General features: G+C 40.4%; 1 protein-coding gene across 3 annotated transcripts in view; it reads left to right on the top strand.

Annotated features, from left to right (window-relative positions):
- Window positions 1-19,968, top strand: part of fndc7rs1 (fibronectin type III domain containing 7, related sequence 1) — a 136,020-nt gene that overhangs the window by 69,954 nt on the left and 46,098 nt on the right. For 2 of the 3 annotated variants that reach the window (XM_087990794.1, XM_087990793.1), the window contains 9 exons: window positions 2,591-2,845; window positions 7,088-7,348; window positions 7,455-7,715; window positions 9,009-9,269; window positions 9,526-9,789; window positions 11,015-11,275; window positions 11,623-11,877; window positions 12,019-12,279; window positions 19,084-19,344. In XM_087990794.1, coding sequence (XP_087846920.1) covers window positions 2,591-2,845; window positions 7,088-7,348; window positions 7,455-7,715; window positions 9,009-9,269; window positions 9,526-9,789; window positions 11,015-11,275; window positions 11,623-11,877; window positions 12,019-12,279; window positions 19,084-19,344 — 2,340 coding nt within the window. The remainder of the gene's footprint in view (window positions 1-2,590; window positions 2,846-7,087; window positions 7,349-7,454; window positions 7,716-9,008; window positions 9,270-9,525; window positions 9,790-11,014; window positions 11,276-11,622; window positions 11,878-12,018; window positions 12,280-19,083; window positions 19,345-19,968) is intronic. The other variant, XM_043700160.2, reaches the window with a different exon arrangement.

The raw sequence follows: 19,968 nt of genomic DNA, 5'->3' as shown, positions 1-19,968 counted from the left end.
TTATATATTTTCTTCACTGATGTGATCATTAATTTAAAACCAATCGACTCTGAACCATGCTATCAGCTACCATTCAGAAAGACTAGACCAAGATCCGAGGTCGAGAAGAGGATTTACAAACAACTGGAAATTTATGTTCACAAACCTTTTAGGTTGGGCAGGTTGAGGGGAGAAAAGCATATGTGACTTTTGTTATTTTTAGAAGTAATGGTGTTTATAGCAACAATTGGGTGCTAAACCCATCTAGACACTAATTAGTTCTCATCTGGACTGTGTGTTCTATTCTGGGTACCACACTTTGTTAAGGATGTCATGGTCTTTGAGTGGTGCAAAACATTAAGAGGGAAGCAGTGACATAGTGGTATTGTCACTGGACTAGTAATCCAGTAACATCCCACAGACCCAAATTTGAATCCCACCAAGAAGGAATCTAATCACTGGCATTACTATTGTTGAATCTACCATTATTAACATCCTGAGGTTACTATTGACCAGAAACTCAACAGGACTAGCCATATAAATACGGTGGCTCCAAGAACATGTCATAAGCAATGAATCCTATTGCAAGTAACTCACCTCCTGATTTTCAAAGTCTGTTCACCATCTACAAAGTACAAGTTAGGAGTGTAATGGAATACCCCTCACTTGCACGGATGAGTGCAGCTCCAACAGCACTCAAGAAACTTGACACCATTCAGGACAAAGTTGTCCGCTAGATTAGAACCATATCCACAAACATCAGTTCCTCTACCACCAGTAGCAGCAGTGTGTATCATCCCCGAGATGTACTAGAGGTGTTCACCTGAAGTCTCTTTGACAGCACCTTTCGAACCCATGACCAGTATCAGCCAGAAGACAAGGGCAACAAATACATGAGAGCATCACCAGCTGCAAGTTTCCCTCCAAGTCACTCACCATTCCTTCAGTGTTATTGGGTTAGAATCCTGGAATTGTGGGTGAACCTACATCAAATGGACTGCACTGGTTCAGGATTGCAGATCATCATCACCTTCTCAAGGGCAATTAGGGATAAGTAATAAATGCTGGCCGAACCAACAATAACCTCAGCAAATGAATAAATAATGCCAGAATTTTACCAGAGTAGAGGAACTTCAATTATCTGGAGAGACTGAGGAAGGTAGGATTGATCTCCTTAAAGAAATTTAAATTTAAGATTAAACTTAACTGAATTATTTGTGGTCATTTGTGATGTGGATGGGCAGATTTATCATAAACGTTTTCCTGTGATAGAAAATTAGTAACTGGAGGACACAGGTTGGAGAAAAAACCTGTATTGGAAACAGAAAACCTTTTTAGGCTATAGAGAAAGAGCAGCGTTGTGGGGTTTGTTTGTATCTCTACCAGACACAGGCAGGATAACACTAATGGCTTCCTTCATTGCTGTATCAATCTATGATTGGGAAATCTTTTTCTAACCACATTTAACACCACTATGTGGCTTGACAAGTTGCAGCTCCTGCTCATGTCTACCCTTTATTGTTCCAGTAATAGTGCTTTCATATGGCATTGCACTGTTGATTAGAGGCCTGACTGAAAACGCCATTGGTAATCTCATCAGCTCAACTCAGTCATTTAAAATTAGCAGCATTCAGTGTACATTTTTCAGGGCACTAGTGGATAGAATGGCACAGTATAGAAGACATCATCTTTGGTCTGGCACGTTTTGAAAGACCTTTCCTATTTGCATCTTCCACACAGCTCTATAAATCGTACCCCTTCTTTACTCAATTCCCTTTTACAAGTTTTTGTTGAGTCTGCTTCCACCGTCCTTGTAGGCAATGCAATCCAGGCCATAATTCATGAGAAATCATAAATTATTTTCACAGGACACACTAACCAGTGAAGACTCTGAATACCCATTCACACTGCTTTAGAGCTAGAGCTGATTTTATTTCTGTGGCATATAAGTGGCCATTGGCTGTATTGGCTGCTTGTCCTCCTGATCTCCTTTCACTTGTGCAATATTGTGATAAACGTACCTCCAAGTAATTATGAATGAATAAAAGTTAAGTTGAGAATTACTTTTGGAAACACATCTTTATCCAAAAAGTGGTCAGTATTCGAAGAGATCCACCAGGAAGGATCCTGAAATAATTCACCAGATGGTTAAGTTCTTTGGCAAGAGGGTTCATAGGTGTTGCACCCAACACCCTCTCTTGTGTGTCATTCTTATTGTAACATTTTGTAAATGTTTTACTGATTTGAAATAATGCATTTAACCACCATCACATGCAATCAAAATAAGTGCAAGAGATCTTCCATTTGCTAAATGTTAACTAAGGATGGGCAGCCCAATTGATTTCATTTACTCTATTGAAAACAGTATCAACATCAGAATATTATTTCAGGTGTACTTCCTCCTTGATTTTCTGAACAAATTCCAACACTCAACACATGGAATAAGATCTAACTTAGAAATTACATTTCCATGTTTCTAAATGGTAATCTAGCTATTACATGGCTTTCAAGGATTTCTTCATTAAGTATTTATTCTCAGATGTTGCCAACAAAGAAAGTAAATCAAATGCTGACATCACTAAACTGTAACTTTTTGTCCTCCTCCCAAAAGCACCCTGCCCCCCTCAGAATGTACAAGCTGATATTGACACTGTCACAGCCTCTGTAACGTGGGAGCCAAGCAATCTCACAGTGTCATACACTGCAACAGCCGAGGGAAGTGATGGACACATAGCCACCTGCAGTACATCTGAAACAAACTGTTTCATCTCAGATCTCCACTGTAGCCAAAGATACAACATCTCTGTCCTTGCATTCGGTGAGAAATGCAGCAGCATCCAAAGTTCCAGTTATGAAATTTGGACAGGTAATATAGAAAGAAAAAAACTTGCCTTCATATAATACCTTTCAGCTTCTTAAGACATCTCAAAACTATAGTGACTGTAATGAGGTCAGCCAAGTGGACCGCATAGAATATGAGTTCCCTGATTGGGGCTGTTAATCTGGTCCAACTGGGAGCCCTGGCTGACAGATAGAAACAGGAATGTCAAACATTCTGACACTTTGAGAGCTAGTTCTGAGGCTGAATCAGTGTCAAGGACTTTGCATGTGTAAATAAAGAGTGACTTAGTGACAGGCCTCTGTGGAGTTATTTCAAAAACCCATAAAATTCAAGAATTATTTTTTGAAGTGCAGTCATTGTAGTTGTATAACCAAAGCAAGCAGACAATTACAAGCTCCCAAAGAGACATTGAAAGAGATGATAAGCCGATTTGTTTCAGCTTCTTTTATGAGGAGGTGAAAGTTGACAAGGACAATTCCTGCCTCCTCTTTAAATAAATACTTCAATGCAAGCTTTCAACGAGAATAGATGTGAGCCCAGCAGAACGTTTCATTGAAAAGACAGCAGATAGACAATCTGTGCTGCCTCAATGTTGCATAGACCTAGTTACCAAGATGACATGAAAACAATTGAAAATGACTTATCAAACTATTGTACAGTAACAAAGAATTAGGCAATGTTACCCAAAGACAATCTCTAGCCACTTCAAAACACCACCACATCTGGTGGCAGGGTCATTTAAAATGCCTATGAACAGTCATCCAGCTGGGACTGCTCTCTTTTTCTTCCATTCTGATTTATTTATGCAAAAATTTCTTGCTACAATTAAAGGCTTCTCTTCCTGCTCTTGCAATGCCACCTCTGGTATCTCCCAAGGATCTAAGATTTGCCCCCATCCTATTGCTCATCTACACGCTGCCCTTCAGTGATATCACCTGAAAGTGCAGCACTGATGGCACTCAGCTCTATCACTCCACCACCTTACTTGACACCTCCACTATTATTATTTATCTAACATCTACTACTAAATGAGTAGGATTTTCCACGATAGTGAAGCCATTGTTTTCAGTTTTCTCTCAAACTTCCCTAGCTACCAACTACATCTCTCTCCAGTCAACAGTTTGAGATTCAACCAACATGTTCACTAGTTTGTTGTCATACTTGATCCTGAAATAATTTTCTGAACTCGCATTTATGTCATCTCTAAGACAGCCTTTACCCTTTTCCATAACATCACTCAACTTCTCCTCTATCTCAGCTCATCAGGTATGGAAACCTACATCCATGCTTTTGCCAACTCTAACTGCCACTATTCCAATGTACTGTCAGCTGTTTCTACCACATTCTACTCTCCAAGAGCTTGAAGTCAGCCAATCCTCTGCTGGCAATGTCTTAATGTGCAGTAAATACTGTTCCACCTTTATCCTGTTCTCACTGACCTATGTTGGTTCTGTGTCAGGAAACGTTTTGATTTTAAAATTCACATCCTTTGTTTCAAATTCCCCAATGTCCTTCCCCTCCCAACACTCTAACTTGGTCCAACCTCACAAGCCGCCGGAATATATGCTGTCCTCTAATCCTGGCCTGTTGTGCATCCAAACAAACATGTGAATTAACAACCTTCGGCCCCTCAAGCTTGCTCCTTCATTCAGTCAGATCATGACTAATTTGTTTGTATTTTGAATTCCACATTCTCATCTATCACCAATAAACTCTGGTGTCTTTGCCTAACAAGAATCCATCTACCTCTGTCTGAAGAATATTCAAAGTTCCCACCTCTATCCCCTTCTGATGCAAAACTTTCCAAACTCACATAACTCTCTGACAGAAAAACAATTTTCCTCCTCTCTGTACTAAAATGAGGATGATTAATATTTGATTAGTTCCTTCTAGTTCTGGACTCACCCACAACAGGAAACATCATTTCTACATCCAGCTTGTCACTTTATAAACTTCAATTTGGTCACCCCTCACTCTCCTAAAATCCAGGAGAAACCAGTCCAATCCGACCAAGCTTTACTTCATCAGACAACCCTCTCATGTCAGGTGTCAATACAGTAAATCTTCTCCAATGTATTTATATCTTTCCTTAAATAACGAGACTCAAACCGTGCACAGTATTTGAAATTTGGTCTCACCAGCACCCTGTACAACTGAAACACAATATCTTTATAATGACCTTCTTAACTACTTGCTGTACCTGCATACGAACTTTTGTGACTCATGCTCTAGAACACCTGGAACCCTTTACATCTCAGAATTCTGCGGGTGTTCTCTGTTTAAGTTATTTTTTTTAACCCTTGCTGCCAAAGTGAACATCACATTTTTCAGTATTGTAGTCCATATGCCAAATTTTTGCCAACTCGCTCAACCTCTCCGTATCCATCTGTATCTTCCCTTATGTCCTCTTCACAACATACTTTCCTACTTATCTTTGTACAGTCTGAAAATTTCATCACCACGTCTTTGGTCCATTATCTAAGCAATTGATGTAGATTGTAAAAAGCTAAGGGCTCAGCTCAGATCCAGGGGGTACTATTCTTATTACCTCCTCCTGCTCAGAAAAAGGCCTATTGATGCATACTCCCTCTTTTGTCAGCCACCCAATCTTGTATTCATGCTAATATGTTAGTCCCTGCACCATGATCTTCTACTTTGCACAATATCTTTTCTGTGGCACTTTTTGTTAAATATCTTCAGGAAATCCAAGTACAGTATGTCTACAGTACATCCCCTTTATCCACAGCGAATGTTACTCCTTCAAAAAATTCCATTAAATAGGTTATACAGGATTTTTCTTTCACAAAATCATGCTGACTTATCCCAATTGTCTTGAAGTTTCCTAAATGGCCAGCTATTACTGTCTCAATGATCGATTCTAACACCTTCTGCAAAGTAGATGTCGATCTAACTGGCCGACTGTCCCTGTTTTCTGCCTTGCTTCTTGAACAGAGGAGTTATATTTGCTACTTCCAAAATCTAACACCTTTTGGAAACTGAAATCCAATGTATCTTCTACCTCATTAGCAATCTCTTTTATAACCCTAGAATAAATTGACAAATTGACCTGGAGTCTTGTCAGCCACAATTCCATCAGTTTACTATCTCCCTAGCAAATGTAATCTCATTAAATTCTCTGTCTTTTCCATTTCCTGATTTACAGCTATTACTGGAATGTTGTCTATATCCTCTCCCATGAAGGTAGCTGCAAAGTATTTGTATATTCCATCCTTCATGTCCTCATTATCTACAAGTGAAACTTCATTCTCACTCCTGAGAAGATCAACACCCACTTTACTTATTCTTTTCTTTTTTAAATACCTATAAAACACTTGCTATCTGGGTTTACATTTCTCGCTCACTTCCTCTCATACCTTTACTCTTGATTAATCTTTCAATCAATCTTTGACATTGTCTATTGCACACTCACTTCCTGCCAGAAACTTGCAAAGCCATAATTAGTGACGTGCCATGCACAAAATAGATCAGGAAGCTACAAAGTGGGTAAATTTCTCACTGGAGACTCAACTTTCTCACTGGAGACAATTCTCTATAATGTCTTCTTAAGATGTGTAAAAGGTAAAGAATAAACAAGGCATAAATGGGCTGTATTTTGTACATCTCTGTCAACAAAATATCGAGAAATAGTGAGCATTAGAAAAACAAAGTTCTCTTCCATAAGCATGAGGAGTAAGCCCTGTCTTTCGCAGCCACCAATGGATTGGCCTAAATGGTAACCATTCAAAAATGCCTACCTTTTACCCAGCATCTCAAATTAAACCAGGAGTGAAAACCACTGTCCTACCAACCTGACTGAACAGTACATGCGCTGATCTGCTATCCTGGATTCCAGGATGCTCCTGTAGAAAGTGGAAGAAGTGCAGACTCATGCTCCACTGATTACATCCCCAGTCAGGCTGTTCCTCAGCAATCTTCACTCATGGTTATTACCAGCAATAAACTGGGGATTTTGAGGTTAGCATTCTTGTGGGCCTATCTGGCATCATTCATACAAAGATGTAATGTTCAGAGAAAATACTTCTAAACTTGAGATCAAGCTGGGTCCAGACCAAAGTGGCCCAGAGTCCTGAGCTAAAATTTAGTTGCTGTAAAATACAACGTCTAACTTTAGTCTTCACATTTGTAAATAATTGCTTTGTTGAATTTTTTTTAAATTCCATGAGTTGCTGGCAAGGACCACTTGGGCAAAACATATTTTTAATATTAAGCTAGTGCACATTAATGCTTATATTTTATTTTCTACAGCACCATGTGCCCCTGATGAAATCATTGTGAATGTGAACTGCAATTCAAGTATGGTCATAATATTATGGGGGCACAGTGATGCAGCAGTCTTTTATGAGGTAACTGCAGAAGGTGTTGATGGACATAAACACTCGTACAAGACAACAGAGACACGCTATGAACTTCCAGATTTACACTGTGGACAGTCCTATAACATAACTGTAACAACAATGAGATACAGTCGGAATGGCATTTCAAGTACTTCTGTACAGACTCAAACTGGTACTATTACTGATCCTTTAATAATGGAAATAGTTCTGCATTTATTCACAATTATATTTACACGATGGACGGCATGAACTGATAGTTATTTGCATTTTCTCACCAGCACCGTGTATTCCTGAGAATCTTAAAGCTGAGCTGAATTGTGATTCAAATGCTGTATCCTTCTCATGGGATGACACCGAAGGAGCAAAGTTTTACATTGTGACCGCTCGAGACAGGCAAAGAGTCACCACCTCTTTTGAGACCAGTGACACAAAAGCTCAATTCCCAAACCTGCAGTGTGGTGAATATTACACAATCTCTGTTTTAGCAGCAGATGGCATCTGCAAAAGCCCCCAGAGTGCAGTGGTGAATGTACATTCAGGTATCACTCATTTCCATAAAATATTTTGTGACATCTTAACAAATGAAGTCATAAATTTCACACACACTATTTAAATGCACAAATCAAATTTTTATGTTGTTAATTGTGCTCTTGTTGCATTAATCCCTGGTGCAGCATAAATTGAAGAATGTTTTGAAGATGCCGGTATTAGACTGGGGTTTACAAAGTTAAAAATCACACAACACCAATTATAGTCCAACAAGTTTAATTGGAAGCACTAGCTTTTGGAGCACTGCTCCTTCATCAGGTGGTTGTGGAGTACACAATTGTAAGACACAGAATTTATAGCAAAAGTTTACACAATCACCTTAAACTTTTAAATTGAAGAACTCTTGTTAGAGTGTACACAGCTGGAGTTCCTCTGTATGTTGCTCACATCTTTTGGTCTGACAAGCTATAGAAACACATTGTTCATGTTTCAGATGAAAACAATTCCACCTTGTGACCCTTAAGCAAAATCTACTCAACCTTATGAATTGATCTTGGGTGGGCATCTGTAGTTGGTGTTTGAAGCAGCTTGAAGCTGTATTACAATAGGAGAAGCCTGGGATGCAGCCAGCCTGCTGTACATCCAGTGAAAGCTGATAGATACAAGGCCAGCTGCACCCATGCTGAGAGGACTTTGAGGCCAATGTATAGTGAAAATATGTGCATTTGGTCTTTGAACACTGTCTTGCAGCTCTTAAAACTTTGTCTACATCCAGGCTTTTGTGAGCTTGTTACAACTAGCAGTATTTTTTGATTTTGCCAAGGATCCCTATTTTTGATGGCACATTTGTCTCCATAAATTATTTGTTGTGATGCTTGGGAGGATAAAGGTTGTGCGTGAAAGCTCTCCAGTCACATCTGACTGCCTGAGAGTGGCTCTGTGCTCTCCTACCCTCACCTGTACCCCAACATCTGCTGAGAGAATGAGGCTCAATCTTCAGAATAATCAAGCAAATGATGTGTTTAAGGCTCTTTCGAGAACCTTTAGTTTCCATATGTGAATGTGACTCAGCAGTAACTCCAATATTATTAGTCAGTTGTTAGGGCTGTTATGCTATAGAGTCAAGGCAAGTCCACATTTATGGTATTTCATTGTTTGTTTCACTGGAGAAACTGCATGTTTTAGTTTTCTGTTGAAGTTCCTTGTGCTTATAGAATGAAAGTTTGAATGCAATTACAGTCAACTTAGTAAATTCATTCATCCATTTATTTACCTGCACTTAGTCTGATGATAAGATTCTATCTTATTTTTTATCCAATTTAAAGTTTAAATCTTATTTCCAGTCCCTTGTGACCCGCAGAATGTGGAAGTAAAATTGGATTGTAATCTAAACACAGCCTTAGTCACGTGGGACCATAGCAGTGGTGCTCTGTGGTACACTGCCATTGCTGAAGGACTTGATGGCAACATCACATCGTGCAGCACATCAGAAACACTGTGTCAAACACCCATGTTACTCTGCAGCCAGTTATATTCTGTGTATGTCATAGCATCTGACAGCAAATGCAACCAGTCTCTGAGTTCAGTTGTTGAATTTCAAACAGGTATCTTGTCCACATCTTTCATTAACCAGTGTTTATTTTTCTAACATACACCAAGTAATCTCTAAGTCCCACAGTTTATTCACACCATAAAAAGTCTTCTGTTTAGAATATGCTCTCAAAGCTATAAATATATTCTTTCCATCCTAACAAGAATAAATACTTTTAGACTGTTTGAAATTCTATTTGTGCAATTATATTGTGGAATTTAGGTAACTGACTCGCTCTTTATCCATCTTATTTCTCTGATAATCTTCAGCCCCTTGTAGTCCCCAGACTGTAAGCGCATCTTTGGAGTGTGCAACACACACAACGTTGGTATCATGGGAGCAGAGTGATGGTGCAGTGAGCTACATTGCAATTGCAGAAGGAATGGAAGGGGACAGGTATTCATGCAACACAACAGAAGAACTGGAGTGTGAGATTGTAGACCTCCCATGTGGTCAGATATACAGTATAACGATATTAGCAATGGATGGGATTTGTACCAGTTTACCAAGTTCATCTTTTGAAATTCAAACAGGTAAAACCTTTGGTTTGTTTTTTATCAACGTTAATAAAACAAAGATTCTAAAAGACAGGAGAATTTAGAAGTCACATAACAATGTCAAATGTTCCATTAATAAACCCCACCTCACACTTTGTATATTGCTAACTGCTACAGTTAATCATCTGGCTGCAAACACATCTACCACATCTAGTTAAATCTATCACCTCTCAATTATGTTGTTCAGCTCATACTTACAAGTGAAATTACCAAGAAACCAGTACATTCCAGGAATTGGTGCCTTTATGTAATAGGGAGCTAAGACTCAGGATACATTAAGAAGCAGTACCATGATTTGCTTTCAATTTGTGTAGCTTGTGCCTCAAAGACAGGGTTCCTGTTACAAACTCAAAAAAAATTGCATGATATTGTAGCAGTGTATTCTGAGGTTACGCTACCAATTATACAGGGCAGCAGTTATTTGTTTGTCCATTGCATGCCAGTTGGAATATGGGTAAAGAAAACTGGTATACAACCAACGTATACTTCCTCTCATTCTAGCTTGTGTTATTAGCTTAGATTAGATTACTTACAGTGTGGAAACAGGACCTTCGGCCCAACAAGTCCACACCGACCCTCCGAAGAGCAACTCATCCAGACCCATTCCCCTACATTTACCCCTTCACTTAACACTACGGGCAATTTAGCATGGCCAATTCACCTAACCTGCACATTTTTGGACTGTGGGAGGAAACCGGAGCACCCGGAGAAAACCCACTCAGACATGGGGAGAATGTGAAAACTCCACACAGACAGTTTTCTGAGGCAGGAATTGAACCCGGGTCTCTGGCGCTGTGAGGCAGCAGTGCCAACTACTGTGCCACCATGCCAGATTAGCTATGTATTAATTTGAGTGTACATTTTGTTTTTCTAGCCAGGTCTGAGCCCATTATTCCGATTTCATTCTTTGTTTTAACTGTTGTCCACTCAGTCATTTCTCCTTCAGAAAACTTAATAACACTTATGTCTTCAACCAAGCAGTTGGTCACTGTACCTCATGGATCTTCTTTTGTTCAATTTTAATTTCTTCATTAAACAATTTTAAGCCTGCTGAGAACTGTTTTGTATTCTAAACCCATAAATGTGAATCTAGCAATTGTTCCATTGGTAAGATTTTGTATCAAACAATGTTTAGCAATGTATATGTAACAGCAAATCTCTGATGAACAAAACTCTGTTCTTTGTTTTCTCCTGTTTGCAGTGCCTTGTGTTCCACAGAATGTAGTTGCTCACATCAATTGTGAAAGTAATAATGTGTCAGTGTTTTGGGATCCCAGCAATGGTACAGAGTCCTACCTTGTAACAGCACAAGGAAAGAACGATCATTGGGTCACATGCAATACAACAGGGACTGAATGTGAGATCTCCGATGTGTACTGTGGACTGAGCTACTATATAACTGTACAGGCAATCAGCATGGAGTGTAACAGCTTGCAAAGCTCTGCTGTTACAGTTAAAACAGGTAATGCTGGACAAGAATTTCAAGTAAGAAATTCTTCAAACTATAAATAGCTTTTTGGACATTGTCACTTTTATACTTTATAGAAAGTTTTTTCATTGGACAATTAGTACAGAATACAAACAATCCATGAAGTATTAAGCCTATTCCAATCTTTTCTGATCTATTAGCACAACTTTCTATTCTGTATCCATTGTACGTCTTTCTGATTTCCTCTTAAATGCATCAATACTTCAATCATTCCTATGTCAGTCAGTTCCTTGTCCTCTTAGAGATGTTTCTTCTGAATTCCAGATCATGTGACTTACTATTTTTCCAGTAGGTAACATTTACAAATGCTTGTTTTGCAGTGCCATGTATCCCACAGAATGTTGATGCTAATATGAACTGTGATGCTGGATATACATCAGTCTCATGGGATTTAAGTGAAGGTGCAATTTCATACATTGCGACTGCAGAAGGGAGCACTGTCCAACAATGCAGCGCTACTCAAACAATGTGCGATATCACTGAGCTAAACTGTGGAGAGACCTACACCATCACAGTCCGTGCACATGATGATTATTGTGACTCTGCTGAGAGTCATTTTGTCACAATTGAAACAGGTAATTGAAAGAGAACTTCATCAATCTCACCACCACTCTCCACAGAAAACCTTAGATACATTTACATCAACCAGAAGATAATTCCGCAGATAAAAGCAGCTCCTGGGCAAGTGCTCTTTTAAATGTTTTTGTTTTTTTCAGTATCGTGCATCCCACAGAATCTCGATGTGCAGCTGGACTGTAACACAAACGATGCTTCTGTGTCATGGGCCCACACTAAAGGTGCAGTGTCATACTCTGCAGCAGCAGAAGCAAGTGATGGCCACACAGCATCATGTGATACAGCCAACAGACAATGTCAAATAACCAATCTACACTGTGGACAGATGTACAATGTAACTCTCACAGCATTGGACGGTGTATGCAACTCTTCAGAAAGCTCTGTATTTGAATTTAGTACTGGTAAGTTTATGGTATGGAATCAAAAGATTTTAATTGGGTGCAAATGATTCCTACAAGAGTTGATTTTTGCATAGATTGCTTCTGATAATAAAATACACAAAGTACTTCATTGACACAGAGAATGTGAATATTAAGCAGAAATTGGAAGAATCTGTGTTTGAAGACATGATCCCAGACCTAAGTTTTGAGGAGCCTTTGAAGGTAGAAATAAACATGTTAAGTCAATTCTACATAGTTATTTGGGGAATGTGGACCTCACTGGCTGAGCCAGAGTTTATTGCCCATTCCTAGTTCCCAAATTCCTTGAGAAGATGGTGATCAGTTGCCTCTTGATCAACTGCAGTCCATTTTAAGTCGGTCTTCCTACAATGCCACTTAGGAACATGTTCCAGGATTTTTAGCCACCGACCCAGTTGAAGGAACAGCATTATATTCCCAATCTGGCTGATGAATGGTTTGGAGGGAAAAGTGCAGGTGGTTGTATTCCCATGTATTTGATGCCCCTTGTCCTTTAAGATGATGGTGGTTGTGAGGTTGGAAGGTGCTGTGTAAAGAGCCTTTTGGGTGAAGTTTTACAGTGAATCTTATAGATGGGGCACACTGCTACTAGTGAGTGTCAGTGGTGGAGGGAGTATTGTGGATGTGGTGTCAATAAAGTGACTGCTTTGTCCTGGATGGTGTCAACTTTTTTGAGTGTCATTGGAGCTGCCCCTATCCAGGAGAGTGGGGAGTATTCCATCACACTCCTACATTGTGCCTTGTAGATGTTGGACAGGCTTTAGGGAGTCAGGAAGTGAGTTACCTGTCGCAGTATTCCTAGCTTCTGTTATGCTCAAGTAATTAATCACAATATTTATATGGCTAGTCCAGTTCAGTTTCTGGTCAATCGTAAACCCTTAGGATGTTGATAGTGGATGATGCAACAATGATAATGTCATTGAATGTCAAGGGGTGATAGTTAGATTCTCTCAGATTAGAGATTGTGTCATTGCCAGTATTTAGTTGGCAAGAATGCTACTTATCACTTGTCAGCTCAAGCCTGGATATTCTACAGATCACCTTGTAGTTGATATGGACTGCTTTAGTATCAGAGATGTGTAGTCATCGGTTATTAGCTCTACTTCTGCCCGCATTGAGGATGGAATGTCATTGATGAAACAGCTGAAGATGGTTGACCCCAGGACACTATCCTGAGGAACTTCTGCAGAGATGTCCTGGAGCTGATATGGCTGACCTCCAACAACCATGACAATCTTCCTTTGTGCTTGGTATGACCAACCAGCAGAGAGGTTTCCTCTTGATTCCCATCAATTCCAGTTTTGCTAAGAGTCTTTGATGTCACACTTGGTCAAATGTAGCTTTGATGTCAGAAGCAGTCACTCTCACATCACTTCTGCAATTTCACTTTCTTTTCCATGTTTGAACTAAGGCTGCAATGAGGTCAGGAGATGAGGGGCCCCAGTGGAAACCAAACTGGTTATCACTGAGCAGCTTATTGTTGAGCAGGTGCTGCTTGATAGCACTGTTGATGACACATTCTCTCATTTTACAGATAAATGAGAATAGACTGCTGGGACAGTAATTGACAGGGTTGGATTTGTCCTGCATTTTGTGTACAGGACATACCTGGGCAATTTTGCACATTGTCAGGCAGATACCAGTGTTGTAACTGTACTGAGAGACCTTGCCTAGGGGAGCACTGCAAGACTCAGTCTTCAGTGGTGACATGGAAAATGTGAACAACAAGAGAAGTGAGGTGAGATGGAAGAACAAAATAGTCTAGAGTCAGTAGAACCAGAGCTGAAAATTTGGTTAGAGGACTAGAGATGTTTTCTGAAATAGAACGTAGTGAGCTAACAGTGTAACTTGAAATCAAAAAGAGTGGTTGTCACTAAAGTAATGCCTTTCCTAACCTCAAAAATATGCCAAAGTATTTTTGCAATCTAGGCATTGATACCATGTAGCAAAGTGCCTTTATGATAGGGAGATATTGTCAGAACAACAAGGGTTTTGTGTACCATGAGATGTAACATGGAATGTCCGTGAGATAATAGTGTGAAGTTGATGAGTTGCCTCTGATAGGGCCGCTGTTTAGTTTGGTTGAAATACTGGGCTTCAGAGCACATGTGGTTTAAACATTGATTTAAATAGGGGCCAGTTAGAGTGTGTGTCAAGTACACAGTGTAGGCTGCATTTGTAACTGGTCGACATTGACGCTGCCAATTTTGACATCTCTTAAACTCACACAGTGGAACACGTGGAGTCCTAATGAAGAATCACCAGACTCAAAACATTAACTCTGCTTTCTCCGCACAGATGCTGCCAGCACTGGAGTTTCTCCAGCAATTTCTGTTGTTGTTACAGTGGAACATACATTCAGCAGATGGAGGAACCACCTCCTTCCCTCTACCACCAGCTGCCACTCTGCCTGTTTAAAAGGATCATCAATCATTCTTTGATTTGCTAATTCCTGCTAATGGCAATGGTTGAGTTTGTAGAAGTGCTTCATGGATTCCAGAGTTGCTTAAAGCCGGTGAACGTTGATTGGTCCTGTATGTGGAGCAGGCCCTAGATCACAGAGCGTAGAACATTACAGTGAAGTACAGGCCCTTCGGCCCTCGATGTTGCACCGCCCTGTGAAACCGATCTGAAGCCCATCTAACCTACACTATTCTATTCTCGTCCATATGCCTATCCAATGACTATTTAAATACCTATAAAGTTGGTGAGTCTACAACTGTTGCAGGCAGTGCGTTCTACGCCCCTACTACTCTCTGAGTAAAGAAACTGTTGCACCTATGCTATATCTATCACCCCTCAATTTGAAGCTATGCCCCCTCGTGCTAGCCATCACGATCCGAGGAAAAAGGCTCTCACTGTCCACCCGATCTAACCCTCTGATTATCTTATATGTCTCAATTAAGTCACCTCTCAACCTTCTTCTCTCTAACAAAAAGAACCTCAAGTCCCCCAAACTTTCCTCATAAGACCTTCCCTCTATACCAGGCAACATCCTAGTAAATCTCCTCTGAACCCTTTCCAAATCTTCCCTATAATGTGGTGACCAGAACTGCATAGTTCTGATTTAAAGACAATTTGCTCATACTCATGGGTGACATTGTTCCATCTCCTTTAGACTGTAGTAAGAGAGGGAAATGGAGCAGAGGCAGCTAAGAAGAAGATAAGATGGATGCACTGAAAACAAGGAGCGTCAGAAAGACTCCCTGCTGCTCCTGGCTTAATCTGAATTATGCAAGTCATCTGCATTTCATGATTCTCCTCCCTCCACTTGCAACCAGACATGCAACTTCAGGTCAGGGCAAGGATGGCATTGCCAGTGACTATGAAGATATCCATAGCCATAAACTTCTTTGTGCTGAGACTCTCCAGACCGCTGTAGGTGACATGTATAATATCTCTCAGTTCACTGCCCATTACTACATTAGGTATGTGTCTGACATTCTTGATTCAAGAAGAAGGAGTTCATTGCATTCTCTCATGAGAGAAACAGCTATTGCAGCCACAGGGCTTTTCCAGGATTGAGTGTTTTTTTTCCCCCTGTGGCACAGGGTACTGACTGTGAAATGTAAGTATGAGATTTGCAGCCATGTTATGAGTAAGAAGGCGAATATAGCTCTGAGTTGTATTTGCACATGGCTAGAGGTGGTGAATGGTGAAATGGGGAAGCTCGTGGTTCATTTGTAAGGATATAGCATCGGAGATTGCACTCACTGACCTCTAGCAAGCATGACAGATTGTTAAATTTCTTCTTGTATTGCATCCATGTCTGCCTAGACTGCTGACATTGACTATGTAAGCCTATTGGCTCCAACTTCTTTTCTGGTACTAATCTAGAGCAACACATGGTGCCATCAGAAGAGGATCTGTCATCTAACCTGTCTACTTTTTGTAGCAAAGCCTCAAGTGGTGCTCTGGAGAACTTTGCAGCACACTGTGGTGTATTGTACCATTTCCATAGGCATGGTTTAATTGCACAATGTGATCCCCATATCCATTTGTGCCCTAATTCCAATGTTCTCCCTTTTGACTGTGAAGCATTTTCGTTGAAGTGATCATGTCCTGGTTTTTAGCTCTGATTGGTTCTGTAAGCCATTCTATTGAAACAAACCTGAGAAAGGGCTTCACACACCATTCTCTTTTACAATTCGTGCTGAATTCATTCCTTCCAATAAAAGCTGAAACTTTTAGAGGCACAGAAATAGACCCTTTGATCCAACTCGTCCACGCCAACCAGGTATCCCAGATTAAACAAACCCCATTTGCCTGTGTTTGGCCCATATATCCCTCTAAACCTTTCCTATTCATGTACTTGTCCATCAAGTAAATGTTGTAACTGTATCTACATTTACCACTTTGGCAGTTTATTCCATATATGAACCATCCTCTGTATGAAAAAGTTGCCCCTCAGATCCTTTTTAAATCTTTTCCCTCTCACCTTAAAACTATGCCCTCTAGATTCGAACTCATCTATCCTCGGAATAAGATCTTGGCTATTTACATTATCTATGCTCCTCATCATTTTATAAAGCTCTATAATGTCATCCCTTAACCTTCTAATCCCTGCCTATTCAGCCTCTTCTTATAACACAATCCCTCCAGTCCCAGTAGCATCCTTAGAAATCTTTTTGGAACTCTTTCCAGTTTAATAACATGCTTCCTGTAGCAGGATGACCAGAACTGTACACAATACTCTAGAAGTGGCCTTACCAATGTCTTGTACAGTCACAACATGACATCCTACCCCAATCTCCTGATGCATGAACCTGTCTTTTCACTTCTTTCATAGAAACATACAAAATTATGAATGGGAAAGGTAAGATAGAGGCAAGTTGTTTCTGCTGGTGGGTGAGATTAGGACTAGGGGACATGACCTCAGGATTATGGAGAGTAGATTTAGGACAGAGATGAGGAGGAACTGCTTTTCCCAGATGGTAATGAATCAATGGAATTCTCTGCCCAAGCTTCATTAAATATATTCAAGACAGAGTTGGATGGGTTTTTTGCATGGAAGGGGAATTATGGGTTATGGGGATAATGCAGGTAGGAGGAGCTGAGACAATGGACATATCAGCCATATCTTAATGAATGGCAGAGCAGCTCGACAGGTCAAATGGCCTTCTCTTGTTTTATTACAAGATACTATGAAATCATGCCAAACATCCTTAGCAGTTCATAGAATCATAGAATCCCTACAGTGTGAAAGCAAGCCTTTTGGTTCATCTCATCCACACAGACCCTCTGAAGAGAGTCCCATCCAGACACACCCCCACTACCCTATCCCTGTAACCCTGCAAGTCCCACTGTTAACCCACCTAGCCCGTACATCCGCAGACACTATGGGCAATTTACCATGGCAATCCACCTAACCTGCATTTCTTTGGACTGCCAAAGGAAACCAGAGCACTCAAAGGAAATCCACGCAGACATGAAAAGAATGTGCAAACTCCACACAGACAGTCCCCCAAGGGTGGGATCAAGGGATCAGTTTTCTCAATAAGTTTGCCGACCTAGCACCTGAGTATGACCAGGTTGTGCACTGTCGCCTTATGTCCTTTAGAAACTGGAGGGAACAATCCCTCAAACGAATACCTCACTTGATTCCTGCAGTTTGAAAACCAAAGAGATTTTCCTCCCATTTGTTTTCTCAGGTGTTCCCCCATAGGCCCATGAAACTTTGAAAAGAAAGAAAGGCTTGCATTTATACAACACCATTCTCAGGCACTGGATGTCCCAACATGCTTTATAGCCGATTAAGTACTTTGGAAGTGTAGTTATTGTCATAATGTAGGTTGCTAATCTACAGAGTGCAAGCTCCCACACACAGAGACCTGATCATCTGTGAGTGCGTTGAGAGGTAAATATGGGCCAGGACTGGAGAACAATCCCCTGCTGTTCAAAACTACATTATGGGAAATGTCACATCCATCTGAGGGAGCAGATTGGATCTTTTTGTTTCAGAATCTCACCCAAAGGCAACTCCTCAGACAGTGCAGCACTGCCTAAGTACAGCACTTGAGTGTCAGCCGCTGAGGTCACATCATTTGAACAGGTCTTGAAGTCACAGTTGGTGAGAGGGCCGCAGGTCAGACCACTTTTGGCAGCTTTGAGAAAGCTGGAATGGCTCTCTCCTACCCTGGAGTCTACTGGTTGTTCCATGCCATCTTTCTCTGAAGGTACAATCTCAGTCGGGAGAACCTGGGGGTTACAAAATCAGCATTGACCTCAGAAGACATTTCACTTGTGTAACAGTGTAAGTAGTTCTGCAGTCATGGATGTTTATGGGTCCAGTAAACACAAATCACTTGATAACGCATAGCGCTAGTAGTTTTCCTTATATCAGTCACCTTTCTTGTGACATTCAGTTTGAGGGCAGGTAAGGAATGTAAATACATCAACTGAAAGTGTAACCACAGAGACATTCTTCACAATAGAAAAGTTCAAACAATGAATATTGAAAGTTTGCCTTGATCTTAGAACACTTAGAGAATGTTGAATGTAATTCTCAGTAAAATCGACACAACATTTAAGTTAAAGCAACCAGTTCTTTTCAAAAGAGAAACCTTCTGTTAAAATAAAGAGATGTGATTTTCTCTTGTAACTACTTATTAGGTGCAACCAAATGTGCAATTCAAGGATTTTGCTTAATTCCAAGAAAATGCATGCATTAATTTGATTTTATTCTGTAGTGCGGGTATAATTGAAGTGACCTCCTTGATTTGAATGTTTTGGGTTGTAGATAATTTTTGCTCTGCCACAGCTAGTCTGTAATTCTATGTTCTGCAGCCCCATGTGGACCTCAGGATATTGACACCAAACTAAACTGTGAGACCAAAAATACAAAGGTGACCTGGGGGAAGAGTGATGGTGCGCTGTGGTATGTTACAATCGCAGACGGAGAAGATGGACATGTAACACAGTGTAACACAACAGAGACAAGCTGTGAATTCATGGACCTGCACTGCAGTCAAATGTACTTGATCACTGTCAAAGCAATGGATGGTTCTTGTCAGAGTATAAGCACTTTCTTCGTTGAAACTGAAACAGGTAACCTTCCTAAAGAGGTTGTGAATGCTGTGAATGTTACACTGCTGTGATAGCAAATAGTGCCGTGAAGTTTGAGGTTAAGGAAGGTCACAATGGTTATTTCAGAGTTTTTTGGTAACGTTTTTCTTACCAATGTGGTGGCCTCATTTTGTAACGCATTTGAATGGCACTGGTTTCTAACATTAACACTTTGCCTTAGTGACCATAAAGTTCTCTTTGTAGAATGGAGGTAGAATGTTTCTCTTCTTCCTGTCTATTATGAGGTGACCTGACTGGAGTCTTTGGACTGTGGGAGAAAACCCACACAGATACGAGGAAAATGTGCAGACTCCACACAGACAGGTGTCCGAGGATCGAATTGAACCCATGTCCCTGGCGCTGAGAGGCAACAGTGCTAACCACTGAGCCATCATGCTACTTAGTGCATAGCTGTTCGACATCTCTTCATTAGATCTTCATTTTCTGAACTAGTGATCTAACAATACTATAGGAACTTTGTATTAAACCTTGCAAACCTCTCCCCTTCATCATTATCTCGAATAACAAGTGCAAAGAGTTCAGTAAGATCTTGACCATGTTACCAGCTACTTCTGCAACACCCCTTCCTTGCACTGGTTGCCTGGC

This window comes from Chiloscyllium plagiosum, unplaced genomic scaffold (assembly GCF_037043375.1).
Source record: "Chiloscyllium plagiosum isolate Xiang-an unplaced genomic scaffold, Cpla_swu_hap1 HiC_scaffold_9, whole genome shotgun sequence".
NCBI classification, from domain to species: Eukaryota; Metazoa; Chordata; class Chondrichthyes; order Orectolobiformes; family Hemiscylliidae; genus Chiloscyllium; species Chiloscyllium plagiosum.
Note: the sequence above shows the minus strand (reverse complement) of the source record. Positions and strands in the feature narration are given on the sequence as shown.